The sequence below is a fragment of the Acipenser ruthenus genome, chromosome 16, assembly GCF_902713425.1.
Source record: "Acipenser ruthenus chromosome 16, fAciRut3.2 maternal haplotype, whole genome shotgun sequence".
Classification (NCBI taxonomy): domain Eukaryota; kingdom Metazoa; phylum Chordata; class Actinopteri; order Acipenseriformes; family Acipenseridae; genus Acipenser; species Acipenser ruthenus.
Window position 1 is genome coordinate 30,690,837 of NC_081204.1, and position 23,610 is coordinate 30,714,446.

General features: G+C 42.2%; 1 protein-coding gene across 7 annotated transcripts in view; it reads right to left on the reverse strand.

Annotated features, from left to right (window-relative positions):
• Positions 1-1,684: 1,684 nt before the first annotated feature.
• The window catches only part of LOC117412180 (disks large homolog 3-like), a 62,916-nt gene continuing 40,990 nt past the window's right edge, over positions 1,685-23,610 (reverse strand). For 2 of the 7 annotated variants that reach the window (XM_058989392.1, XM_034903749.2), the window contains 18 exons: positions 23,482-23,606; positions 22,933-23,102; positions 22,408-22,544; positions 22,171-22,315; positions 21,783-21,939; positions 17,984-18,140; positions 17,514-17,628; positions 11,974-12,088; positions 9,914-10,090; positions 9,307-9,382; positions 8,586-8,688; positions 7,472-7,513; positions 7,242-7,292; positions 6,956-7,057; positions 6,692-6,864; positions 6,209-6,318; positions 5,759-5,850; positions 1,685-4,964 (listed from right to left, as the gene is read on the reverse strand). In XM_058989392.1, coding sequence (XP_058845375.1) covers positions 4,858-4,964; positions 5,759-5,850; positions 6,209-6,318; positions 6,692-6,864; positions 6,956-7,057; positions 7,242-7,292; positions 7,472-7,513; positions 8,586-8,688; positions 9,307-9,382; positions 9,914-10,090; positions 11,974-12,088; positions 17,514-17,628; positions 17,984-18,140; positions 21,783-21,939; positions 22,171-22,315; positions 22,408-22,544; positions 22,933-23,102; positions 23,482-23,606 — 2,154 coding nt within the window. In that variant the 3' untranslated portion in view covers positions 1,685-4,857. Of the gene's footprint in view, positions 4,965-5,758; positions 5,851-6,208; positions 6,319-6,691; positions 6,865-6,955; positions 7,058-7,241; positions 7,293-7,471; positions 7,514-8,037; positions 8,084-8,585; positions 8,689-9,306; positions 9,383-9,913; positions 10,091-11,973; positions 12,089-17,513; positions 17,629-17,983; positions 18,141-21,292; positions 21,437-21,782; positions 21,940-22,170; positions 22,316-22,407; positions 22,545-22,932; positions 23,103-23,481; positions 23,607-23,610 lie in introns of all 7 variants that reach the window. The other 5 variants (XM_058989396.1, XM_058989394.1, XM_058989393.1 and 2 more) reach the window with 5 other exon arrangements.

The following is a 23,610-nucleotide window of genomic DNA, read 5'->3' on the forward strand; positions in this document are numbered from 1 at the left end:
CATAAACACCAGTTATGATTCTGGCCTTGTCTTGTGTGTGGAAAATATTATCCAGTCTCAATCTGTCCCTACATATTGTACAAATAATTAATTAAAGTACTAGCTGGCATTCCACAGGGGTGTTAAGCAGTTCTCTGGCTCAGTTGGTAGAGCACTGGACTTCCCAAAGTACTCAGTTTAAGTCAGACTTTTTCCGAAATATTGTTTAATTTACCTTACAGACCTATAAGGTTTGGCTTTGAGTCCAGTTCGTCACAAATTAAGCCAAATTGAGAATTAAAATGTATCCTAAGGTCCATATCACAAAATGTAATAATGTTTTCTGCAGCAAGTAAACCAGCTGGCTAGCTAGCTAGTTCTGTTGGTAGAACATGGGACTCTGATTTCCAGGTTAATGGCTTCAAACCCCATGTTAGGGGCATGTGTTTTCCTTTCATTCTCAGATTTTGCCCTTTTTGGTAAGACTGTTTTACAAAATGGGACAAGGTGTTAGTGGTCTTAAGCATAAACATAATAATATAAAGCGGTTGATATAATATCTTATATGCAATGTTAAACTCTCACACGGAGCCAAGTGGTGCAGTATGATAATTCACTAGCATGAGGTGCTGTTCCTTACTGGGTTCAAATAATTAATTCCTTTTATTTTCAAAGAATTGGATCATTTCATATAGACAATGATGCTTTTCTGCAACAGTGAGATGGCACAGGGGGCTGTTCACTAACATGCTGTGCTGTTCTCGTTAAGGGACAGTGTTCAAATCCGGTGGAGTCCTTTCTTTATTTTCAAATAATTTAATTCTGACTCAAGACTGCTGTTAAAAACAGCACCAGCTTCCAACCAACAAAACAAATGATCCAGTCTGCAAATATGACCATAATAAGACCTAAAGAAATATAAGTACATAAAAACTGCCTATTTTATAATGTTTTGGGTTTTTTTCTATCGGGGGGGGGGGATTGGTATCGTTTTTTATCAGTTAAAAAATAAAATCAGAAGCTCTAGTTATACAGTATGAAGATTTTTTTAAATTATTCATTATTTGAAAAAGTGTGAATTTTCCTGTTAGTGCATCAGAGTGGATAAAATAAAGTCAATACAGATTAAACTGAAAAGGTGCCTTAAAAATGAGTCAGTTTTGAGTATTGATGCTGCTTACCCCTTGTGCACTGGATCAGTAACTCAGAGGAGGTTAGTCCTTTTCTCTTTTTATGACATGAGGATTGCGCACTGTTTATAAAAACACATCTGGTATGTGAAATACAGACAGGCAGTGTTCCTGTCACTGTGTTTATGTGAAAGCAGGCTGGCTGAAAACATGAATAACATACATCAAATACTTTAAGAATCCAGCAGCACTGGACAGATTCACCTGCTGCAATGGGAAACAAGGGGTTTAGTAAACTGAAACCATGACTAATAGTCACCTATTTTATTATTTTTTTAAAAATATTTTTGTCCATTCCAAAAAAGGACTACCTTCTTAGCCAGTATACCGATTGGTAACCATGACAACAAGGATTCCTTTTGTACCTGGGCCCACACAATATTGTCCTGTTAGTTACATATTGTAACAGAAAGAATAATGTACTGTAAAATCAAGGATTGATATTCAGCAAGCAGTTACTGGACTGGTCTGCAGCACCATGCCAGCCTTACACTCTCAAAACCCAATGGCAAAAATTAAAGACAAAAATACAGTTTATTTCTTAGAAAGTCCTTCTGGCCCAAAGACTGGCACCCTCACAAAAAGAACACAAAGGCAGTAGACAGATTAAGTCTTAGAGCACAGTAATCTCAAATAAGTATTCTTTGGGCTATTTATTCATAGGTCGACTTTATGATAAATAACAGACACACATTAACAGTCTGCAGTGTTCAGACTCAGTACTGTAGGTCAGTATTCTTCCAGGTCAAAAAATTGGCTTCTCTCTATATATTTTATATATATATATATATATATATATATATATATATATATATAAAAAATGAATGACTCAATTGGTAGTTATAACTTTGTACCCGACATATGCCATCTACTGTTGGTCTCCACACACCAGACGCGATGCGATTTTTTAATTGGCGACGAGACACTTTCACAGCGACATGACCACACACCAGAAGCGACAGAGGCGATGTGACAGGTTTGAAAACTGCCAGATCTATACAGCGGTTCAAAATTGTTATTGACAAAACTATGATCAAGACTGGTACATATTTGTCAACATGACATGGAAATTATGAGTGTCTTCTCTGATGGTATTTCAACATACATGGCAATAAATCACACACACCAGGCTTATCCAGTTCCTTTGTCATAAAGCTCTGGGTACTTTTTCAACGAAAAGTATTATTGTCTTATTATTGTCATTTTGGATACTGCTTCACCGTGCTGGGCCACGTACATTGAAGCTGTTCTGATTGCTTAATGCCCTAGTTGACGCTCGTCAAATCGCAAAATTTAGGATTCAATTTATTTTGTGTGTCTCTTGCATCACCTGTGGTGTGAAAAATACTTATCAAAAAGTATAGTTTCTACTCATTTTGACACATCTCTGTACAGTTCTGCTTAATACATCACGTCTGGTGGGTAGCAGCCTTAACTGTTACTCCTGAATCCAAAAATAACTAAATAACTGACAGACAGGCCAGCTGTGGGATGGGAGGTTGGGAGCTTTTGTTTACAGGGGAGTAGTAGTGTCTGTATTGTCAGATCTTCTAACAGAAATGTTTACTTACCTGAAATTTGTTTCCCTCCATTGATTCTCACTCTTGGAAACGCAAGAACAAGAGTGGGGAGTCTTTACATAAGGTGAATGTTACAGCTAGAATAACCTTTCGGAACAGTCTATAAGCAATTTAGAATGGCTCTTTTCCCTCTCTATAGTCCCTGAACTTTGTTAACATTAGTCACAGCTAGTTTTACAGAGGTGCCTGACAGATTAGCAAGTCTGTTCAGAAATTGCCTGCAGATTACAGTGTGTATCTTGGCCCTGTAAATACCCTGCATGCTCACACAGTGAAATATCCACTCCTTCAAAAGAAAGTGGAAGTTCGCTTTATTTAATAATAATGCTGTTCCAACAAAGCAAGGGTGAGGCATTCAGCAAACTGGAAACCTCAAGTTATAAAGAGGTACACTGTCCAGCACTAAATTCAGCAGAGATGTCACAAGTAACTGTTGGTGCTTTACTGTGTTGGTATGTCAATAATACAGCACTTCCTTGTTATCTACTGATTTACAGCATTTATGATTTACACCGATATGTATGCAAAATAAGTTGGTAAAGGCAGTACTAAATACATATTTTCGGTTGATCAAGAAAATCCCTCTCAAATAAGCTTGTTTTTTCACTCCCTTTCACAGTTATACACCAGGCTGTTACTGTGACACCCCTCCTCCCCACCCTGACCACCAAGTGTATCAGTTCTGAGCTGGCCTATCCATCCTTAAATAAAAACGCGTCTGTCGCACAAACATGATGGTTTTTGTTGTCTAAGATTACTGAAAATGAATTACCATTCGTCTTTTTTTCTACCCGTTTTCAGGCTGCTGTTGCAATAATAATAATAAAAAAAAAAAAAAAAAAAAACACAACAGTAAAGAAAAAGCAGCCGAGAGGAATGTACCACAAAACCATCTTGTCTGAAAAGGGTAGGAGTGAGCCCTGTAAGGATCTGCATCTAAAAAAATTATAATACTGCAGACAAACGGTAGCACTGAAGCAGGGGACTGATGCATGGAGATTTTGACTTGCAATTTGAGTTTGAGTGACCTTTGAGTGACCTTGCGTATTTGTCATTTCATCGTCTTTGTAAGACATATCCTAATTAGGATACCCCTGAAAACAAACTCAATTATGTAGATAAGATTCTAACCCACTGGTTCAACAACAAAGCCTTTGCCTGTAGGGAGAATCAACTAATCTTCAAGGGCCATTTAAATAGTTGTTCAAACTGAAAATACAGTGGTAATTTCACATATTTTAGTTGTAAGGCAGCTTGGGATTTTGTAGGGACCCCAGGTCACTCCTCCCTTATTCAGAGTAGCTTTAAAAATGAGTCCTAATAAAAATCAGAAAGCCCTCCATGCAGACAATTCTCATGATGTGTAAAACAATGCATATTTTTAATATGTAGTAAAATTATCTTTCCATTGGATTTTAATCTTTATCTTCCTGTTCAATATATAAATGTATAGATTTGCATCCCACAATTCCTTTCTTCCCACCTCCGGAGATGAGAAATCTTGAATGGCTGCTTCACAAACTGCTGGCAGCCAATCACATAGCAAGCTGGTTGTGATAATTGTGAGCCAAAGTTTGTACTTTTCATCACTGATTTGAATTAGAAACATTGGAAAAGATCCCTTGAATAGAAGAGTACCAGGAGGGGGTTCTATTTATAACTAGTCCTTATAGAAAAACCTCATTGGTCTCTTTCTGTCTGCTCACCCTCCAAGTCCGTAATGCAAGTTTATAAACATTTACAAATCGTTTCAACTTGTACGATTCCCCTTGGCAAACTTTTCAACATCCCATTTTTCAAATGCTTTAGGACATTCTGCTGATCCTTTCTGTCCCTCTGTAGACCAGAATTGATTTATTTTCCTTTTTCTTTTTTTAAAATAGATCTAAAATTCATTTAGAATGACATTTTCCAGTCTTCGATGGAATTGCAGAAAAACTCATGCAGGGATGCGCACAGTCACGGTAATGGTGATAAAGACTTGTTTTTAAAGAGTAACAGAATGATGACAATAAAACTCGATATGCAACATATCTGTAAAAAGGGGAGGGATCAGACTTGATCAGGGTGGGGAAGCCCCGCTCCAAGGCAGGGGGTTGGAGGGACGCTCAGAGCTTTTCAGAGGAAGGGATCCAGATGTAGGGACCAGATTGTTCCTCAATTATCAGTTTTATTTTGTTGTAGATTTCTTCTAGCGAGTCACCCTGTACAATGGCTGTTGATAAAAGTGAGGTAACATTAGAATAGGTTTCAGTAACAAATTCAATACCACTAGCAACAAAATGACCCGAATTGGTACCGACATGGAATCACATTTGCTTTAAATTCTAGAACGGTTTACATTTGAACTATACTTTAAATGGTCTGGCAAACGACTCATACGTTTCATATAAGACATATGTAATAATGTAATTGGCATGCAACTTGCAGACTGCAATACAGACCTTCTGGATTTCTACAAATTAGACATGGACATTTGTCACAAAGACTTATAACGTATACTGTGAATGACAGTAGCGACCCATGACTGGCTGATGAGGTACCAAAGGATACATCGTGGGAACAGACTATTTTATTTACATCCTAGACACATGTATGTTACCACCTACATACCCTTTGTTGTCATGATTACCACCAAAAACATTTTGCTCTAAACAAATATAAAATTGGAAGTGGGTTAACAACATGTGCTGAAGCTGTGATTCAAAAAATGTACCACAGTATGTGTGTCCTGTAGCAAGCTGCAAATCCCCAAACAAGAATAGGAACTGTACTAACTGTGAATAAGCGACAGACTAGCCATAATACCTTAATATGTCACTTAAAGCATATTTTAAAAACGACAAATGAAATTGCCTTATTTGACTTCAGCGAAGGTACATATGTGAAGGTTTAACCCAATGTGATTAGACACATTCATGATGCAAGGGTAGCCTGTCCCCACCCCACACACACATCAAAAGTAAGCAAATCTTTCAACTATAGCAGTGTTGAAAAAGAAGAACCCACCTGTAAAATACTCCCCAAACTCTTGCTCCAGCTTCACTGCCTTGTCGAAGACTTTATTGGCTTGTTCATACGTCTGTCTTTTATTCATTTCCCTAGAAGAAAAAAGAGCAGGTTAGAACACCGATCGGTCTTACGCAGCCATTTTCATGGTTTATGTGGGCAGCACTGATGCAGTGCTTGTTTGGAGCTCACCCATGTGCAGAATGACACTTCAGAGTGTCATCAGTGGGATTTTTTGTTACTGTCTATACAAACAGCTTAAATGCGGCACCCACACAGCCAGCTTAACGCTCCACCTCAGCTTTCTCTGCTCGATCTACCTAATTGCTCAAACTGGTGCTGTGGCATTTATTAAAAGAAAAGGTCACATGAATACATGCACATTTGAAAAAATGCAAAAAAATGGGAGCAGGAGCGGCCAAATAAAGGCCACTGTTGTTTCTCACTTACATAAGGGCTTCGATGGATTTTGGCTTGATGAAAATGGCAATTGAAAAAAGTTGTGCTTGTTGCAGCCTCTTTATGGCATTCCCAGACACATCCAGGATACAGTGTTTTCCCTATAAAGAAGGAGAGTTCAGTGTTGATGTACCATACAAAAAACACAAAGCAGATGGTGCTCTGTACCATCAATAAGGAGGAATCTGTTTTTTCCTGATTCCACTTAACAGATCAATATCGAGCACAATTCCCAACAAAAACGCAAATGCATTCTCAGGTAAAAGTACTTTGATTTTATTATTAATTTATGAATTCCTCCGATTCTAAAGTACTTTCAGGCAACAGCCTTGAGAGATAGCTTCTAAGAAACTTATATTCTACATCACAAGACAGGTAATAGTGTCCATGATAAATTTGCCAAGTTTTTTATTTGACAAAACATATATCTTTCATCAGTCTGGCACACAAATTAAAAAAAGACACTCTACGTACCCTCTCTGCAACAGCCCTCACAGACTGGATGCTGGTCCCATACAGGTTCTCATTAAACTGGCCTGCCTCAATAAATTTATTATCCTGAATGTCCTTCTCCATCTGCTCTCTGGAGACAACAAAGTGATAGTCCTGGCCGTCCAGCTCGGTCTCACGCTGGGGCCGGGTAGTGTCTGTAGGAGCACACAGATTCAAGAGGGAGAGTCACTTCAACAGTGCATTGTGGATCAGTGTGTGCAGGGATATGGAGAAGGAAACACTTACGTGGTACACAAGATCCAAACTTGTGGGGATACTCTGAAATCAGATCATCATTTATTCTGTCCTTCATTGGGCCCAGGATTATCACAGGTCTGGTGTAGTGAACTGAACAAAACAAAATAAAAAACACAATTACTGTAGAAGTAACATTTCTTGCATGCCTTCATTTGATCTCCAACTTCAGTTTCAAAGACCGCTAATTCTGGGCTGTCTAGTCTACATAGTCTATAACACTAACCATGCAGATGGAGGGAGACATTTAATGAAAAACAAAGTATTTATTACTTACTTTCCTGTCGCATAACAGGTTCGTAAGAGAGAATGGTGTCTTCTTGACCCTCTGCAAAAATAAATACAATATTAATTGCACCAGTATTTGCACTGGAACATACATACATATGTAAAGAATACACATTTTGGAGCATTAAAAATGCCCCACTCCCCACAAAGCTGGTTGAAATTAAACAGATGGATAAGGCTCCAACCCCAGAGATCAGTATTGAAATGATAGCCACTTACTGGAGCTGCTTTCACTGTCGCTTGTGTTGGATGTCACACATTCTGGAGGAAAAAAAGAAGAAAAACTGAGCTTAACTTTTAACTGAAATAACGTGAAACTGCCTGTAAACACAACCCATTATTCCCGCAGCAAAAGTCTAGTTTAACAGTCCCCTACTTAAAGGAAGTGTCCCTGAATCAGTGTAATAATGAATGTGTGTTTTTAATTTCTTGTGTGGTGGAAAGAAAAATGAGGAAACAAAACAAAAGCCCAATTCTCCCCTTCTCTCGTCAGGATAGCCAGCAATAGGAAATGAATTGCTTCCTTGAATTGTGTTTAAATTGAGCAAACCCTTTACATTCAGGAGACTTCTTGTAGTTTGAACTTGCTCAGGTCACAGCTAGGAGTAAAAAGCAAATAAAAACAATTTGTAGTTTAATCTTCTTAACTACAACCCAAGCATACTGCATTTTAAGGGGCTCATTTCAAAGTCCACCAATTGCCTACAGGCTGTGGCTCCAATTTAGGTATATCCGCAAGTCCCTTTTATATTAGGAGGACAGCTACATGGGAACCCCAAACTTACTCAGACTCTTTGATCCATAATAGTCATCGCTTAACCCTGGGAAGTCCTGAATTTCCAGACAACGAGAGCAGAGAAGGAAAAACAGAGAGTAGAGACAGAGTGGAGGTTAGTGTGCTGTGAAGAGAGAAAAGGCTGAGAGACCTGTGCAGAATTCAGTGAGTTGAGAGGTTGTCTGCTGGAAACAGTGAAACCCTTTCAACAATGACATTCAGTACCCTCAGTGGGACAACCATAGGACAGGATTTTAGTCCTCTGCATTCCGTGCAAACAACCAGCTTCAAACAAACAGCAGAAAAAAATTCTGCCATAAAAACAGACACATGCCATCACACTTTGTGAAAGGCATGTAGAAGTCTGCCCAGAGAGCAAAAGAAAGAGTGAAGGTGGAAGAAAGATAAGCCTACAATGTCTTAGTGTTAGTAGGTCTACAACACCTTTCGGCACTATTCAGCCAACAGAGGTTAAACCTCCCCCTGTGCGTGGGGGTGGATAGCTTAGGAGGAGTCTTCAAATGCATCATCAAGGTCTTCACGCACGCTGATACTTACGTTCCATGTCCACCTTTTCCTGCCCAATATTCTCCTTGCTCTTGTAAAATGGGAACTTGCGCGAGAGGTTGAAGCTCTTTTTGCGCTTTGCTTTGACTGACTGCTGAGAAACATGAAGATGAAGTGAAGAAATGAAACAAAAAGAAAAAAAAAAAAAATGTGTTTCAATGCAATGCGGACAACCAAACATTACTCATGCAAAACAAAGAAATGAACCAAAGGCAATGATTACGGCACATCAGGTGGGTGGATCAAATGAATGCAAAAAGAAAATATGATAAATGCATGGGAAAAATAAATAGAATAAAAGTAAAGACCATTCCACAAAACTCATCCTAAAAGCAAGTAAAACCTTGCAGAGTGGTAAATGGAACAAGAATTAGATTGTGTGCTTGGGAATATGTATGTGACAATTTGATAATGTTAAACAAGATAAATAATTGCAAGAAACTTACTATGAGGAGTATGTTTGAAAAATGCCTTGCCACACTTTACAGCGTCTCTTCACACTGTGTTGCCACACAGCCTTGCTGCCAGGAGGAAACATTTAAAACACTGTCTGAAATGTGACCCCCCCATCGTTCTGGCAGGAGTCCTTTGGTTCCCACGCTATTGAGAGCTGGGTCAGTTTCCTTCCATGTTGGTTTCTGGTGATTAAGGAGTACTATACTTGACCTATGGTGTCTAAGGGCAGTGATATATATTAAGAAGCAAGACTCACCCTGTTTGACTCAATCATGCCGGTCCGGGCGTGGAACTTCACAGTTTTTAACCTCGCTCTTTCTTTCTTCTCAACTCTGCAGAATACACAATCTTTTCATTATATCCAGAGAAAAGTCTAACAGGCACTTTCCAGGAACTCAATTAAAAAACAAAACATTTACAGACTCAATAGCTATTAACTGCTCAGACTGATCAGATACAATTACTGGGAGCTAGAGGATCCTTGCTCAGCTCCTCCACTTGTTAGTTTCAGGGAAAGTCATTTGACAATCTTCCTGAATGGGAATCGTACCCTTCCACTACATATCATCGTTTGAGGTTAACAATTGTTCACTGCAGTCCAAGTACAAACTTTCTGAATGAGTTCCTCCTAACAATCAGAATAAGAGAAGTGAAGCTCACACACAGACCCACAGGGACCGCAGGGCGCCTCACTGGATTTCTGGTGTCCCTGTGGCAGCTGTGGTTTCCTGTGAAATATTTCTCTCTCCATGACCGAGTAGGACTCTACTGTGGGGATGACATGTTCTCTGTGTGCTTGGATAGGTGCTGTACACACCCTCGCGTTCTTTCTCTTATTCTCCAAGACATTCAAGCTAGCCTACCTCTTTTTGCTGGGGATGACCCCGATCTGCTCGCTCTCGCCATGTGGAGTAACGAGCCGTGCTTGCCACCACTCATCATCGGAGGCATTGATGACATGCAGGATGTCTCCGTACAAAAAGCTGAGACCCTGGCTGGGGAGGCAACTGTCCCGAGTCCGGTCGTAATCAAACAGAGCCCTGCAGAGTGGAGGATAGGGTTAATTAAGCTTGCTACAGGGGCCCACTCCCACTGATCCACTCTTCAGCAGCAAATCAGGAAAGCTTTTGATTAACTAGAAATGTTTTGTTTTTTTTGGGAACAAAAACAAAAAGGATAAATGGTATCTCTGATGGAATACAGTAGTTTGTAAAAATAAAACGTTAACATTTATATTGCCAAAGCATTACGTCGATCATCCAGGAAATCAAAAAGGTCACAGAAGCACAATAAAGGAGCCACATTAGGCAAAAGGACAAAGTGAATTATACTGTTAAAATATGAAGTTGAAATCTCAAATGGTTCAGAAGATTAGCAGTTAAAATAGTGGCGGTGGCATACTGACAGGTATAGATAAGCTCCCCTCACGTGGATGCACCATTAGTAAAGGCTGTTAATGGTCCTGCAGTAATGCTGTGTCCACAGTGCAGCTTAAAGCACACTGGATTAGTGACCTCATACCCTTCATACAACAGAGCTACACAAACAAGCCCTGCATTTATAACCTGCAATACCCTGATCAAGCAATGAGGTGGATTCAAATCTCAGTTTGAGAACAGCTGCCAATCCCCCTTCTAACAACCTCCAGGTCAGGACTTGAAATTAGCACAAGTCGATCAGGTGATCATGCCTTTCACAATTAAACGTCCTGCTAGTGCATGTATTTTTTCGGTCACCCGTTTACACAAAAATATTGTAGTGTTTACCCCAAAACTAATGGCAGAGGGATAAAAGAGAAAACGCTGATCCCCATTTTTCAGCTATGAATGCAATGTATTACACTTTTGATAAAATCGAGTAATATACACATTTAACAGCCTCCACTCCCCCTTGTCAGTAAACACTTTGTTCTGAATGCCTTCTGTACAATAGTACAAGTTTATCATTAACAGTAATAATGTGTCAAATGTTTTCAATGCCTAGTTCCACATGGTGAGTAAAAAGTAAATGTAGGCATTTAACAGGTCAGATGGGAGGGATTAGAAAGGTTCTAGGGTCAATGCATACATACAGTTACTTCTAGAGTTCTCTTGCGTGACAATGTAGAACACCAGTAAAACCTTTGTCACGTAATATTAAGGCTGATGTTTTCCAGCAGATTATTTTGGAGCAGGGGAATGTGTTTACGGGTGCTAAACAAACAGGGGCCTTTTAAAGAGTAAGCAGCAGCCAGACTCGTTTGGTTTCAGAGAAAACTTTAAGAGCAACTACTGAAAAGTCATCATTAAATCCAGAACGCGTCTTTTTTTTATTAAGATCCATTTGTTTGGAAGGCCTCCCAGAAATGAATACTTTGGAATCTGGGAAATTACATAATAATAATAATAATAATAATAATAATAATAATAATAATAATAATAATCTGACACACCCAGTTTTTGGGCACCGCATTTTATAAACTGCTTTATTGTGTCTATTAATTATGGACAACAAATTCCAGTTGGTTCTGCATTTGAACAATAAATCCAGGCTTAGGAAACTATGAACAATTACATCTGCCATGTACAGTTAAACTCGCCATCACCAATCTGAAGAAATCTCTCAACAGCAGAACGGTCCGTTCATCTTCCGTAATTTGTGTTTTCTTAATGAGTCGGCCAGTTGCTATTGTGTTACTGTTGGCATTTACTGTTGCCATCTGAATGAAATGTGCAGTACATTAAAAAACAATGAATCACTTAGAGGTGTATTCATTTGCTATGTCCCTACTGCATTAACAAGCCCTAATGTAACCATCAGTAGAAACTCTCTTGCAGCCCCACTGTATTTTCCTTTTCTTCTCCAGCAATGTCATCCATCTGTTCTGTTTTGAAGTGTGCTGGTAGCAAGATGAATTCAGAACAGCTGAATGTTGGTACTGTACCTGACGTAGAGGGATCGCTTCTCGCTGGTGCGAAGGGACCCTGACCCAGAGCTCATGCTGCTGTTCATCATCTGCTCCCGCAGGTCGTGGATCTTGGACTCAAAGCGGCTGTATTCTGCAAGCGAGGGAAAAGTAAGAGGTGACAAAAGAAGTGTGCATAACTGGGGAGTGTTTATATCCTTTATCCACAGTATCTTAGCAGGGCCCTTTTTAGGTACTTATTACAGAAACTAAATAGCTTGGAAGATGACCCCATTGCCTAGCCCAAAGCAGATTTCAGAGACAAAGTCCACAATAAACAGCAGTGCCTTGGGAGTACCTTCAACAGTAATGGGTCCCTTCACGAAATTGAAAGTTTAGTGCAGTCCACATGAAAAAAACTAGAGGGTGGAAGGGACCATTACCAGTCCCCTCCCCCCCACACGGATTCTGATAAACACTAACATATGCTCTCAATTGATAACACAAGACTGTGCTTCAATATAACTTTCAGAGCGTGGACTCATCTTTGACACTCTGTCTGCTAAGTGGTAATAAATAATGAACCAGCCAACGAATTTGCTTGAAAGACACCCATGAACAAGCACCCTTATCTGAGCTTTTCCCTAGAGGTAAGGGATAAGTTGGCTCTTAACTAATATCTCCACAGAAATTGTCTGCAAGCCCCTCAGGCAAGGAAGAGGTTAAACACACACACACAGCAGTCAGAGAGACAGAGGATATCATCATCAGGTGATGTAACCTGAAACCACCTGCCTGTAACCACGAGCAACCAGAGTACAGTGAAACCCAACCTGCCCGTGCAAGCTGGCAGAACCAGTTCAGACATCAGACAAGCAAAATAGTAAGGGGAGGAAATACCTCAAAACATATATATTCACACACACACCTGCTTACTTCTAAATCATCAATACTTTCACAAAACCACCTATCAAACTCTGAATGCAGTCACTGAAATAAAATGCAACAGTCATGGCGACACTTCTTTAAACATACAGAAAGAATGTTGTTTAGAGCCAAGTTTAGAATGGAAATAAACACAGAATACAGCCAGCATGAAAACATCACAGGCATCTGCTGTTTAGTATCCACATTACTACACTAGCACCCACCTGGCATAAACTATACAACATTGACTACTAAAGCATCAGGCCTCGGCAGAACAACAAATAACCCCCGACACTGCAAGCACTGGTGTCGGAAGCACTCTCCCCTCTAAGGCAGAAAACGCTGGCATGGTACTGGAGGGGAAAGCGCTGGGATTCAGATGAAATGGCTTTGTTGACAGATATCTAAAACACAGGCAGGCAGTCTGGCTTGAGAGATTAGCCAGCTACTAACAGCGTTAAATGAAATAAAAGCGCACTGCTATCGAGTGCTGCAAACTACAATGTATTACGTCTGTTTTGTACTCATTCATGTTAGCTATTAATTACAGATTGAAAAGCTGAGCTGAAGAGGGTGCTATATCATCATCATCATCATCATCTTCACAAGACAGCAGAACGCCCGCTTGGTTTGGACTAGCATCAAGCTTGCTGGAAAACACCAAATGGAGGAATCAAAAGGAAAGTAGAACCATTGACAAGCACTCACATTCTTGTGAGCAATCAGTGAAGTCTGTTTGGCTGGTTAAATATTACTGGGGACTATAAACCATTCTGCAGGTAACCTCCGCTCACCGGCCAAGGTCAAACAGCAGAGGCAGACTCTACAACAGGTCGCTCAGTGCAGGCTACCCATGCAAACAAGATGATCTCTTCCTGGTAAAACAGGAGCGGTTGCCAGAAAGCTCTTTGCTTTTGCCCAGAGTTATGTAAATTATTTATCAGGTCTCCAAATAGTTCATTTAGCAGCAAGCAGAAGAAAAACCACATACTTTGAAGTTGAACAAAGATGAAGCAACATGTTGTTTTCTCTTGTCAACTTAATATCTGAATTGATCCATTCATATATTTTCAGCTATACACTGAAATACCTTTTGTAAAACAAATGTTTGTTTTAACCCACGATATAAATGTGTTGGCTACAGATTTAGTAACCCACTAGTCTATACTTCCAGTTTGTCAGTATTTTATTCCGATTTATAATTTATATAGGAGTTATTAATTTTGTTCTTCTATCGAATTATAATGTAATGGGCATTCATATGTAAGTAAACTAGTTAAATGTTTCATTGAGAAGGTTAGTCAGGTTACATATTAATCATTAACTTTAAATTCAAGGCTGTTAACATCTAGACTCAGACTGGTAATGAATGCAACACAGGAAAAGGAAAATTACAAAATTAAAAAAATCAACTGCTTACAGTTTTCATTGGATCTTTGGTTTTCAAGGGAAAACATTATTATAAAGGCCAGCCTGCACAGCTCATGAATTTTGTACTTTAACAGAAAAAACAAGACTAATCATATATGGTGCTTAATTTGAAAACACAATTATATATTGACCATGGACTGATGGCGAGTAAACAACGCTACATTTGTAAACAGGACAGCCTGACAGTGCAGAATACCGCTCGACTGTGTAGCACAGGGTCTCAATGGTTTACAGCATGATACTAAGCAGCAGTGTAGCACAGGGTCTCAATGGTTTACAGCATGATACTAAGCAGCAGTGTAGCACAGGGTCTCAATGGTTTACAGCATGATACTAAGCAGCAGTGTAGCACAGTGTCTCAATGGTTTACAGCATGATACTAAGCAGCAGTGTAGCACAGCTCCCCTCTCCCCAGTCTGGGCTGCACAATTACAGCCTTTTGCTTCACGCAGCTGTTTAAAACAGCTTCCCCTGTCCTTGTACTTCACTGCCATCTTTATGGTGGGATTTGAAATGAAATTTAAATGAGAGCTTTTATCTAGAATATTAAAGCTATGGAAAGCACATGCTGAAACAGATACCACACTCTCCTGGTGTCGAGATCAAAGCCAGTCTAAGACATCAAATTAACATCGGAGTTTTCCTTTGTACATCAAAAAAGAAGTATTGAAAATACATTCTCCAAGTCTGCAGTAGGTAATATATAGAAAAAATGAAAAGCTCATCACCTGTTTCATGTCAGGGCCAACTTTATCACAGATGGTTCTAAAATCCAGGTGGGCCTTTTACTACATGCAGAAAGAACTGATCATGCAATTCATTGTTTTGAATATGAACACAGCTATGGAGAGCTCATCCCTATCAATGAGGAACAAGAAAACACTATCAAAGTTTACCAAAACTATTTGCATAAAGAATGGCCTCGTTGCCCCAGTAATATGGGGTGCAATTCTGTCAATCTATGGAACCATCAACCAGTCCAGTCAATGCAACCAGAAACAACAGGTCTATGTCTTCCCGTTGTTGATAACTGGTGCAGTTGAAAACTTCAGTGCAGAAAATAACTACCATTCCAAGACCACCTCGTTTTTCTTTAGTTTACCAGGCGCGATTCTGCCACATTTCAGGAAATGCGGATAAACCTGACGGGTCTGAAAACAGACACCGAGCCTAAACTGGAGTTCAAGTTTACCACTTTCAGTGGCAAATAGGTCATGAATTCGATTAACACTGTTTAATGTATCACAGGACTCAGCGTGACGCTTTAGAACAGCACAGTAATAGAACAAAATATATTATTCTGTTAGGGGTCATAACAACACCTTAGGGATCAAATTAAATACTATGTACATTTAGTAATGAGTGGTGAGAGAACCCATTTAACTTTCTCAACACTTGGGAGCATCGATTAACAATAACAACATGCTGGACAGACAGGAACAAAACAAAACAAAAAAATTATGAACCTGATGTGCATGCGTGCCAAACACTCCACTTACATAAAGGTAAGATCGTTTCTGTAAAAAATGCTTTTTTTATGTTCAAATTGAGCTAGTTTACACAATTAAGTCGCCAAATAAGTATTAGAAATCAGACACGTTTACCAGTTCAATGTGGTTTATTTATTTATTTATTGTTATTATTATATATGTTTCAGTGTAAACGCGACCTTTTGGCGGCCTAAAATAGAAACACACACACACACAATAGATAAATGACCTCACTCTTTTTTACAGGTATAATGTTTTTTTTGTTTTGTTTTTCCCCATAAACACTGAAATGCTGTGTGTATGGCCTGGGTGTGCTTGTCTCACCTCTTTCGGACGGTCGGGGTCAGGCAGAGCAGTCGGGGCTCCCCAAACCATCTGTTGGGAAACACTCGAATAATCCCACGCAATCCTAGCCGCTCCGGGGAAGACACGCTTCCCTAAAGTCTTTCTTCCTTTAGCGCTCCTCCCTCCCGGGGCTCGAGTGAATGGAAAGGCGCCCTCGGACGGAACTACAGAAATCGCTCCCGGAGTCGTGTCGGGGTCTTGAGAAATTTAATATCGCGGAGATTCCTGGCGCTCTCCTCAGAAGTATTCCGCAGGTAGTCGCGTACCCATCCCCCAACCGCGATACGACACACACACAATCCTCTCTGAAGTTCAAACTGAACGCGTTTTTCTCTTCTTATTACTTTCCTTTCTTTTTTTTTGCTCTCCGCTCACTCGCCCATTCTCTTTCCTCTCCTTGTTTCCAGCTGTCGGGAGCCCCGATGTTACAGTCTCGAGCCCTTCCTCCGACCCGGCGCGAGAACCCGAACCGTTCAAACCGGTCTGATGTCGAACTCCGTAAGGGCCACCCCCGAAACTGAATCCGGCTCAAGGCAGCCAATCAGGTGCCACGGAACATCGTTTGCAAACCCGACCCCTCCCTTCGAGAGCGCTACCTGTATTAAAGGGCCAGCACACCCATGCCACAAAAAGATGAACCAGTGAAGCAATAATATTGCACGTGGGGGCTGAAACGTGACATAAATTCTATTAATGGTTTACCAGTAATATTTATCAGTAATATTTCACTGGACCTGGGTCTACACACGTGTAATAAACACACACGTGCACACATAAATACTCAATACTCCCCGCCCTGGTGGAGTGCTGTTATAATGTAAATTCTCAATGCGCCAGGACTGTGCCCCCCCCCCCCCCGCACAGGTGGAGTGCTGTTATAATGTAAATTCTCAATACTGTATTGTTTGGGCTGCACAGGAGATTCATGAGTGCTCTGCAGATGTCATGGATATACACAACAGCCTGGTTTGGACCAGCGGTTCACAAAACAACGTGAGACGTTAAACCTACATGTTAAGAAACCGGGACCAAATAAGGGAATTAAGGCAGAGCCCATCTTAAAGAAAAAGCTAAAAGGTGTACGTTTGAAACAGACATCCCCAAATCTGTTTAAAAAGTAAACATACTGGGACTGAAGGAGGCAATGGGAAGGGGGAGAATCAAGGAGAACCAATGGGATCAGAAACGCTCAGGGAGAGGGAGAAGGACATATAGAGAGAGAGAGGAAGCAGGCTTTCAATGTTACACAGATTAACATTGAACAAATAAGTAAACACACACGGCCCCTGATATCACAGCAGAGGGATCAGGCGGTTCCTGACTCCTGTGAAATAACAGCCATGGGACGATCCTATGAAAGAATCGATAGTAAAGGCGAGTCCACACCTGGGTTCCTACCTTCTGGCCGGTATTGGGCGATGATGGTGACTGTCTGCCCCGCCCTCTTCAATGCGGCGGCCGCCTGCTCGTGTGTGGCGTTCCGCAGATTGACCCCGTTTACCTGCAGAGGACAGGCACACATGCTCACAGGTGTGGATTCTACTTTTTCGGTAACTGCATGGCACAGACAGCGACAGACAGTGAAATAGTACGTAAGAGACAGAAAGGACGACACACAGATGCAAGAATTGGATGTACAGACACTGGTGGTTACAGAGATAAGAAAACCAGTGACAGAAAGACAGGCAGATGCTGTATATTTCAAACTACATGCAGACAGCTACACACAGAAGAGAGACACAGTGAATCAGACAGACAGAGAGGCATGATTCTGTTACAACAGACAGACAGGCAGGAGCACAGATGACAGCTGGAGAGAGGTCTGGATGGACGGACGGACGGAGAAGGAGGCTTACCGATAGGATGCGGTCTCCCCTCCGCAGCTCCCCACTGAGGTCTGCCGGCCCCCCCGCCAGGATGAAGGAGACGAAGATCCCCTCCCCATCCTCACCCCCCACAATGTTGAACCCCAGTCCCGTCGAGCCCTTGTGAAGCAGGATCTTCCGCGGCTCCCTGGAAGAAAGAATGAGAACATCAAAGGTACAAAAAGGACCCAAATCAAAATGGGTTTGTGTGCATCAGGTATGACATTTACATTTTATATACAGTATGTTGCATATGCTTATATTCTGTACATACTTAATATAAAACAGCCCTTTAAATACATGTATGTAAGGGGCCCCTTTCACATACGTTCATATGAAGCTAAATATGTTGCATGTGTGCATTGTTTTATATGCAACATATGTTGTTTTTCCACACAGGGAAAGAAAGTGATGGAATGGGAAGCCACGGGTTGGAAAAAAAAGATCAACAAGTACAAAAATATACAGAAGCACAAAGAAAATACCAAAATAAAAAAGCAGGTTTTTAAAATGCTCTCTAGAGGAATCCTCAAGCACTGAAAAGAGATCTAAACTGGCCCTCCAGCAGCACAGGACCCAACATTATTGACTCAGCCAATCAAGAACATGGACACTGGAAGTTTAGCTGTCTGTCAGGAGACTTGGTGCCCCCCAGTGGACAAACACAGGACATCAGCCGCACCGCCCCATTGCCTCAGACTTAAACTAAGATTACATCATCAGCCAATAAACATTTCAGACTTTCCGGTGCTTGTGTCCAGAGAACGTCAGCTGCTGAAGATGAAAGGTCATGAAAACAAGAGGAAACACTGCCAAGCAGGGAACATGAAGCAACTGATCCCCATTTATCAATCAACGCTGCATAAACAGTGTCTGCTCGTCTTCAGCCTCTGAAGCAATGTAAAGTTAATGCTTTGGAAATCTAACAAGGAGTAAGTCCTGGATTTCACCATAAGTGTTCACGACTATTTTGCGAATATTTTTCGGGAGGAAATTTCTGCATCTGCACCTCTAAGAGACTGGTGTTTCTCTTATGAAGTGCAGAGGAACTCTGTGCATACTCCACAGCACATATACTGTGTATACATGATGTGCATCACGACCATGCAATACTATGTCTCTTATAAATGTATACATATTATGATTCCCCCTAACTGTGTTGAAGAATTACATATGTCACCTAACAGTTCTGTTTTGATCAGAGAACTAAAGAGAGAACAGGATTGCACTGTGCTTCTTTCAGCATGTGGAGAAATCAACGTTGTTAGGGAGGACAATAATAAGCCGTTCTAGGAAAAACAACAGCCAGCTCTGGTGTGCAAGACATCAGTGAAATGAGTGAGGCGTGCAAGCCCCTCTCAGACAGATGGGTTACCTTGGTTACCTGGGCTCGCAGTTCTTTAGCCTGAAGGGCGACTGATTCTTGGCTTGATGCGTTGAGGGATTCCTCACAAACGCCATTGAGGAGGAAACGTTAACTGTGAACATTGCTGGACACCGCCTGTCTGTCTGTCTGTCTGTCTCTCTCCCTCCTCACCCCAGCGGTCAAGGGGTGGTGGTTGTGTTCTGCTGCGTGGTCCCTGTCCCCTGGGTGTCCTGGTTTGACCTCTTCCACGTCCTGTCCTGCCCTGTGTTTGCTAGGTCCCAGGCAGAGTCCCTGCAGGTCTCAGTCTCGCACTCCTAGCTCTCTCACAGCTTGTTAGTCTCTGTTCTGCTGTTTTTCTCTGGGTGGCTCCCGGAGCTGCTCTGTTTCAGACACACTGGATCACTGAGCCACTGATGGGATGCAGCCCAGCTATAGCTGTCACACACACACTCCACACTGTTTACAAGACGTGCTTAACCCTCTCCTACCCAGAAACAGGCTAGAAAATATACTTGTCAGCCCTAACAGTGATGAGGTTGGCATACTGCACTTAACCATAGTTACTCAGACCCACAATATTCCACACCAAGCCCAGAACTGAACTATGCCTTCCACACTGCTACACTTCTAAACAACACTATGGTTAACTGAATAAATATCTGTTGACATGGTAACATGTGATATTAAATCCAGAGCCTGTTCTGCATAGTTTCCAACCTAAATCCTAAAACTTTGAATGCAGATCTATTTAGTTTAGCTTTAAACTTTTTAGCATGTGGAGTTTGGAAATATAACACATAGTGAAAGGTGTAAGTTACTCTTCGTGGGTGTATATTGTACCACTTTTCTATGGTGAGGCTCTGGGGCCTTTTCTCTCCCCCAGCCCCCTGCGCTCAAAAACCAGGGGAATGTAAACAGTGGTGAGCCTGGCTGTGAAACACTAGCTGAACCCCTGTGTGTCTCTCCCTTGTGATTAACAGGCAGCTGATTTCTCTGTGTTTATTTTACGCAGAATGAAGTTTTCCTCCGGTACAGTGACGTGCTGCCAGGGCCAGAGGGTCACTCCGGCTGGTATGGGTTTGTTTTCTGTTTCATTAATTATCCAAGGGAGGACGGTGCCAGCTTTGTTGCTGGATATTAATGATGTGAAGCGCAGGGCGCTCGTTATCATCAGCACCCTTGTAACATGTCTATGCCACCTCAAAGCGCTTCACAGTGGCAGATCTAAATATACATTTAAATATGTGATACAGAGTGGTGGTGTTGGTTTTGGAGTGAAGAGCTTCAAATGCAAGGTTTGTGCAATCCAGAGACGCGAGAGCTTGAGGATTTCATATCGATAGCAATGCCAGACGGGTTTGGTCTGTGCGTGTACAGAATGTGGGTGAATGCGACCGTTTACCTCGCGCCTGTAACTGAGGTATGCCAGCAGCTGGAATGTAAATGCTAGTCATTGTTTTGAATGGCTTTTCAATACATTTATGGTAGTGGCAGCAGAGCAGGGTGCTTATATTTATATAAGAGAAGCGGTGGGACAACCATTCTTCTCCTCTGTCGAGGGTGTGGAGCCATGTGAGAAAACACTGCGGTCTACATGCGCAGATACTGTGCCATATACTGGAAGCACAGATAGATAGCTGATTATGTAGATGGACAGTTTGAGATGGACTGCTACAAATCCACAGATATTCAGCAACAGGGCATTGCCTCTCTGTAGGTAGGTCCCAGGCAGGTATCTGTGATTTGAAGGCACTGCAGGCTTTAATAGCAGAAGCAGCCCCCCCCCAACCAATAGAGCTGAAAGCCCCCCCACAAACACACGCAAAATACACCCCCCATTGCAGAGCAGAGCAGCCAGTCCATAGCAGTGAGTGCCTCCCCCTCACACAGCAGCCTGTGCAGCAGCAGGAGGACTAGCGTAGCAAGGTTAGTACCTGCTGGAAGAGGGGGCCAGGCCAGGGCGCAGGACAGTGGGGGCAGGGCTAGGACCCACTTCCTGGGACACCCTGCTGTAGAGCTGGGGGGAGGGAGGGCTGGACTCCGCTTGTTTGTGGACGACACTGTAAATGGGTTCAGCTCTGGGGGTGGGTGGGAGAGTACAGAAATCACACTGTGAATGGGTGGATGTGAAGACGCCCACAGCTCCGTGACTTGTGACACCACCCTTCACTGAACCTGCCAACACACCTTCTGTTCACAACCTACACCAGTCAGTACAGTCTCAGCTCTACCAGTGTACCAGCTAGCACAATCACAGCTCTACCAGTGTATTCAAGCCTTCTGTCTGCCCATTCTATCAATTTCAATCGTAATATACTGCAACCCATATTTAAGAAAGAATAGAAACAGCGGGTCTGCTTTACAAATGCCACAATATCGGTCTCTTCCCTTCCAAAAAAGGAAAGGAGCGCAGCAGCCACTGACCTGGTGAAGTCGTCCTCCCCGATCATGTGACGAGGGACAGGGGAGTACCTGGAGGGCGTGACCTGAGAAGGCTGGTAGGTGGGCTTGCTCTCGACTCCGCCCAGGTAGCTCATGTTGGAGTTGTGGCTGACGTGGTTATCAACCATAGCGGGGAATGCTGCAGAGAGAGAAAAGGGAACAGAGATATTGAAACACGCAGTACGCAACAGCAGACCTGCCGATAACCAGAACAAATCATAAATTGGCTTGCATTGATTTGCTACTGTAGATACAGTTGTTACCCATCTGGAAAAAAAACAGCAAAGGCTTACAGCGACTACTGTACAATTCAGTCAAACTGCACGAACGCTGGCTGTCACAGACAGGAGCTAGAAGAAGGGCTACGTACTGCTGGTGTAGTCTGGGGGGGCGTACATGTCGTTCATGTGTACAGGGCCCGGCTTGGCCACCTTCAGGTAGACCATGTCAGAGGTGTTCTTCAGGGCTGCCACAGCCTCTTCGTGACGCACGTCCTGCAGATTGATGTTATTCACCTGCGGGGAGACAGAGAGGCGCTGTATCTCACACTGGCACAGAGGGGGGCCCATCTCACACTGCAGATAAACAGGTAAGAAAGAGAGCTCACAGCGAGCAGGCGGTCCCCAGTGTGCAGCCTGCCATCCTTCTGCGCAGCTCCTGCTTCGATGATCTTGGTGATGTAGATACTGTTGTCTCCGGGGATGTGTTGATTCCCGATCCCCCCCGCGATGCTGAAACCCAGTCCTGGAATCCACAACACAGGCAGGTGAGCCATGCAGACAGCACACATGCGAGTGTTTCATTGTGTAAACCAGTGAGGAAGTGTCACCACAGGCTTGCATTTCCAAACATTAGCAGGTGGATGCATACCATTGACAGGTTTAATTATTATTTTGACTTAATTTCAAAAATGTAATCCCTGTTCAACTTAAAGGAATACTTTAGATATTTACTAAATTACCCTTAGGGTAAAAGATACTGCTGACTATAAGAAACATGCCAAACATAAGTGCAGAAACTGTAAAAGAATATTATTAGGAACACATATCAGATAAAAGATTAAATATTAAACATGTATAGCATACATGTTGTGAGTGAGTGTGTGTGTGTGTGTGTGTGTGTGTTTCTTCACCTTTCGGTCCCTTGAGGAGGTTGATCTCCATGATGGTTTCGGGTGGAGCTTGTCTTCGTCTCACCAGCAGCCTCACTACTGGCCCCGCCTCCTTCAGCGCCTCCACTGCCCGGCTGTGCACCACCTCCGACACATCGACTTCATTGACTCGCAACACACAGTCATTCACCCTGCGAGGGAGGGAGAGGGAGAGAGAGAGAGAGAGAGAGAGAGAGAGAGAGAGAGAGAGAGAGAGAGAGAGAGAGAGAATGTAACCCCTCATTAACCCTGAAAAAAGGAATGAGATCACTGTTTCAACGTATTGAAAACCCTCTCTTGTTTTAACACCAAACAAAGTCATACAAAGTAGAAGGATGAAATTAGCTAAACCCAGAGCTGGCACGGGGCATCAATCCTCTAAGGAGCTCTGGAAAATAAATGTGTGATTGTAAAGCTTCAATGTGAAGCACACAAACACATACAGATGTACACAGCTGCACAGTCACAGCTTTCCACCCCAAAACTATTCCTGTTTTTGGGGTGAGAGGAAAGGGGGGGGGTTGCACCTACCCCAGCCTGCCGTCCATTGCTGCAGCCCCTCCCGGGATTATTTTAGTGATGAAAATCCCTGGGTCATCTGGAATGTGTGGATTGTCGATTCCCCCAGCAATACTGAATCCCAGACCGGAGTTACCCTGA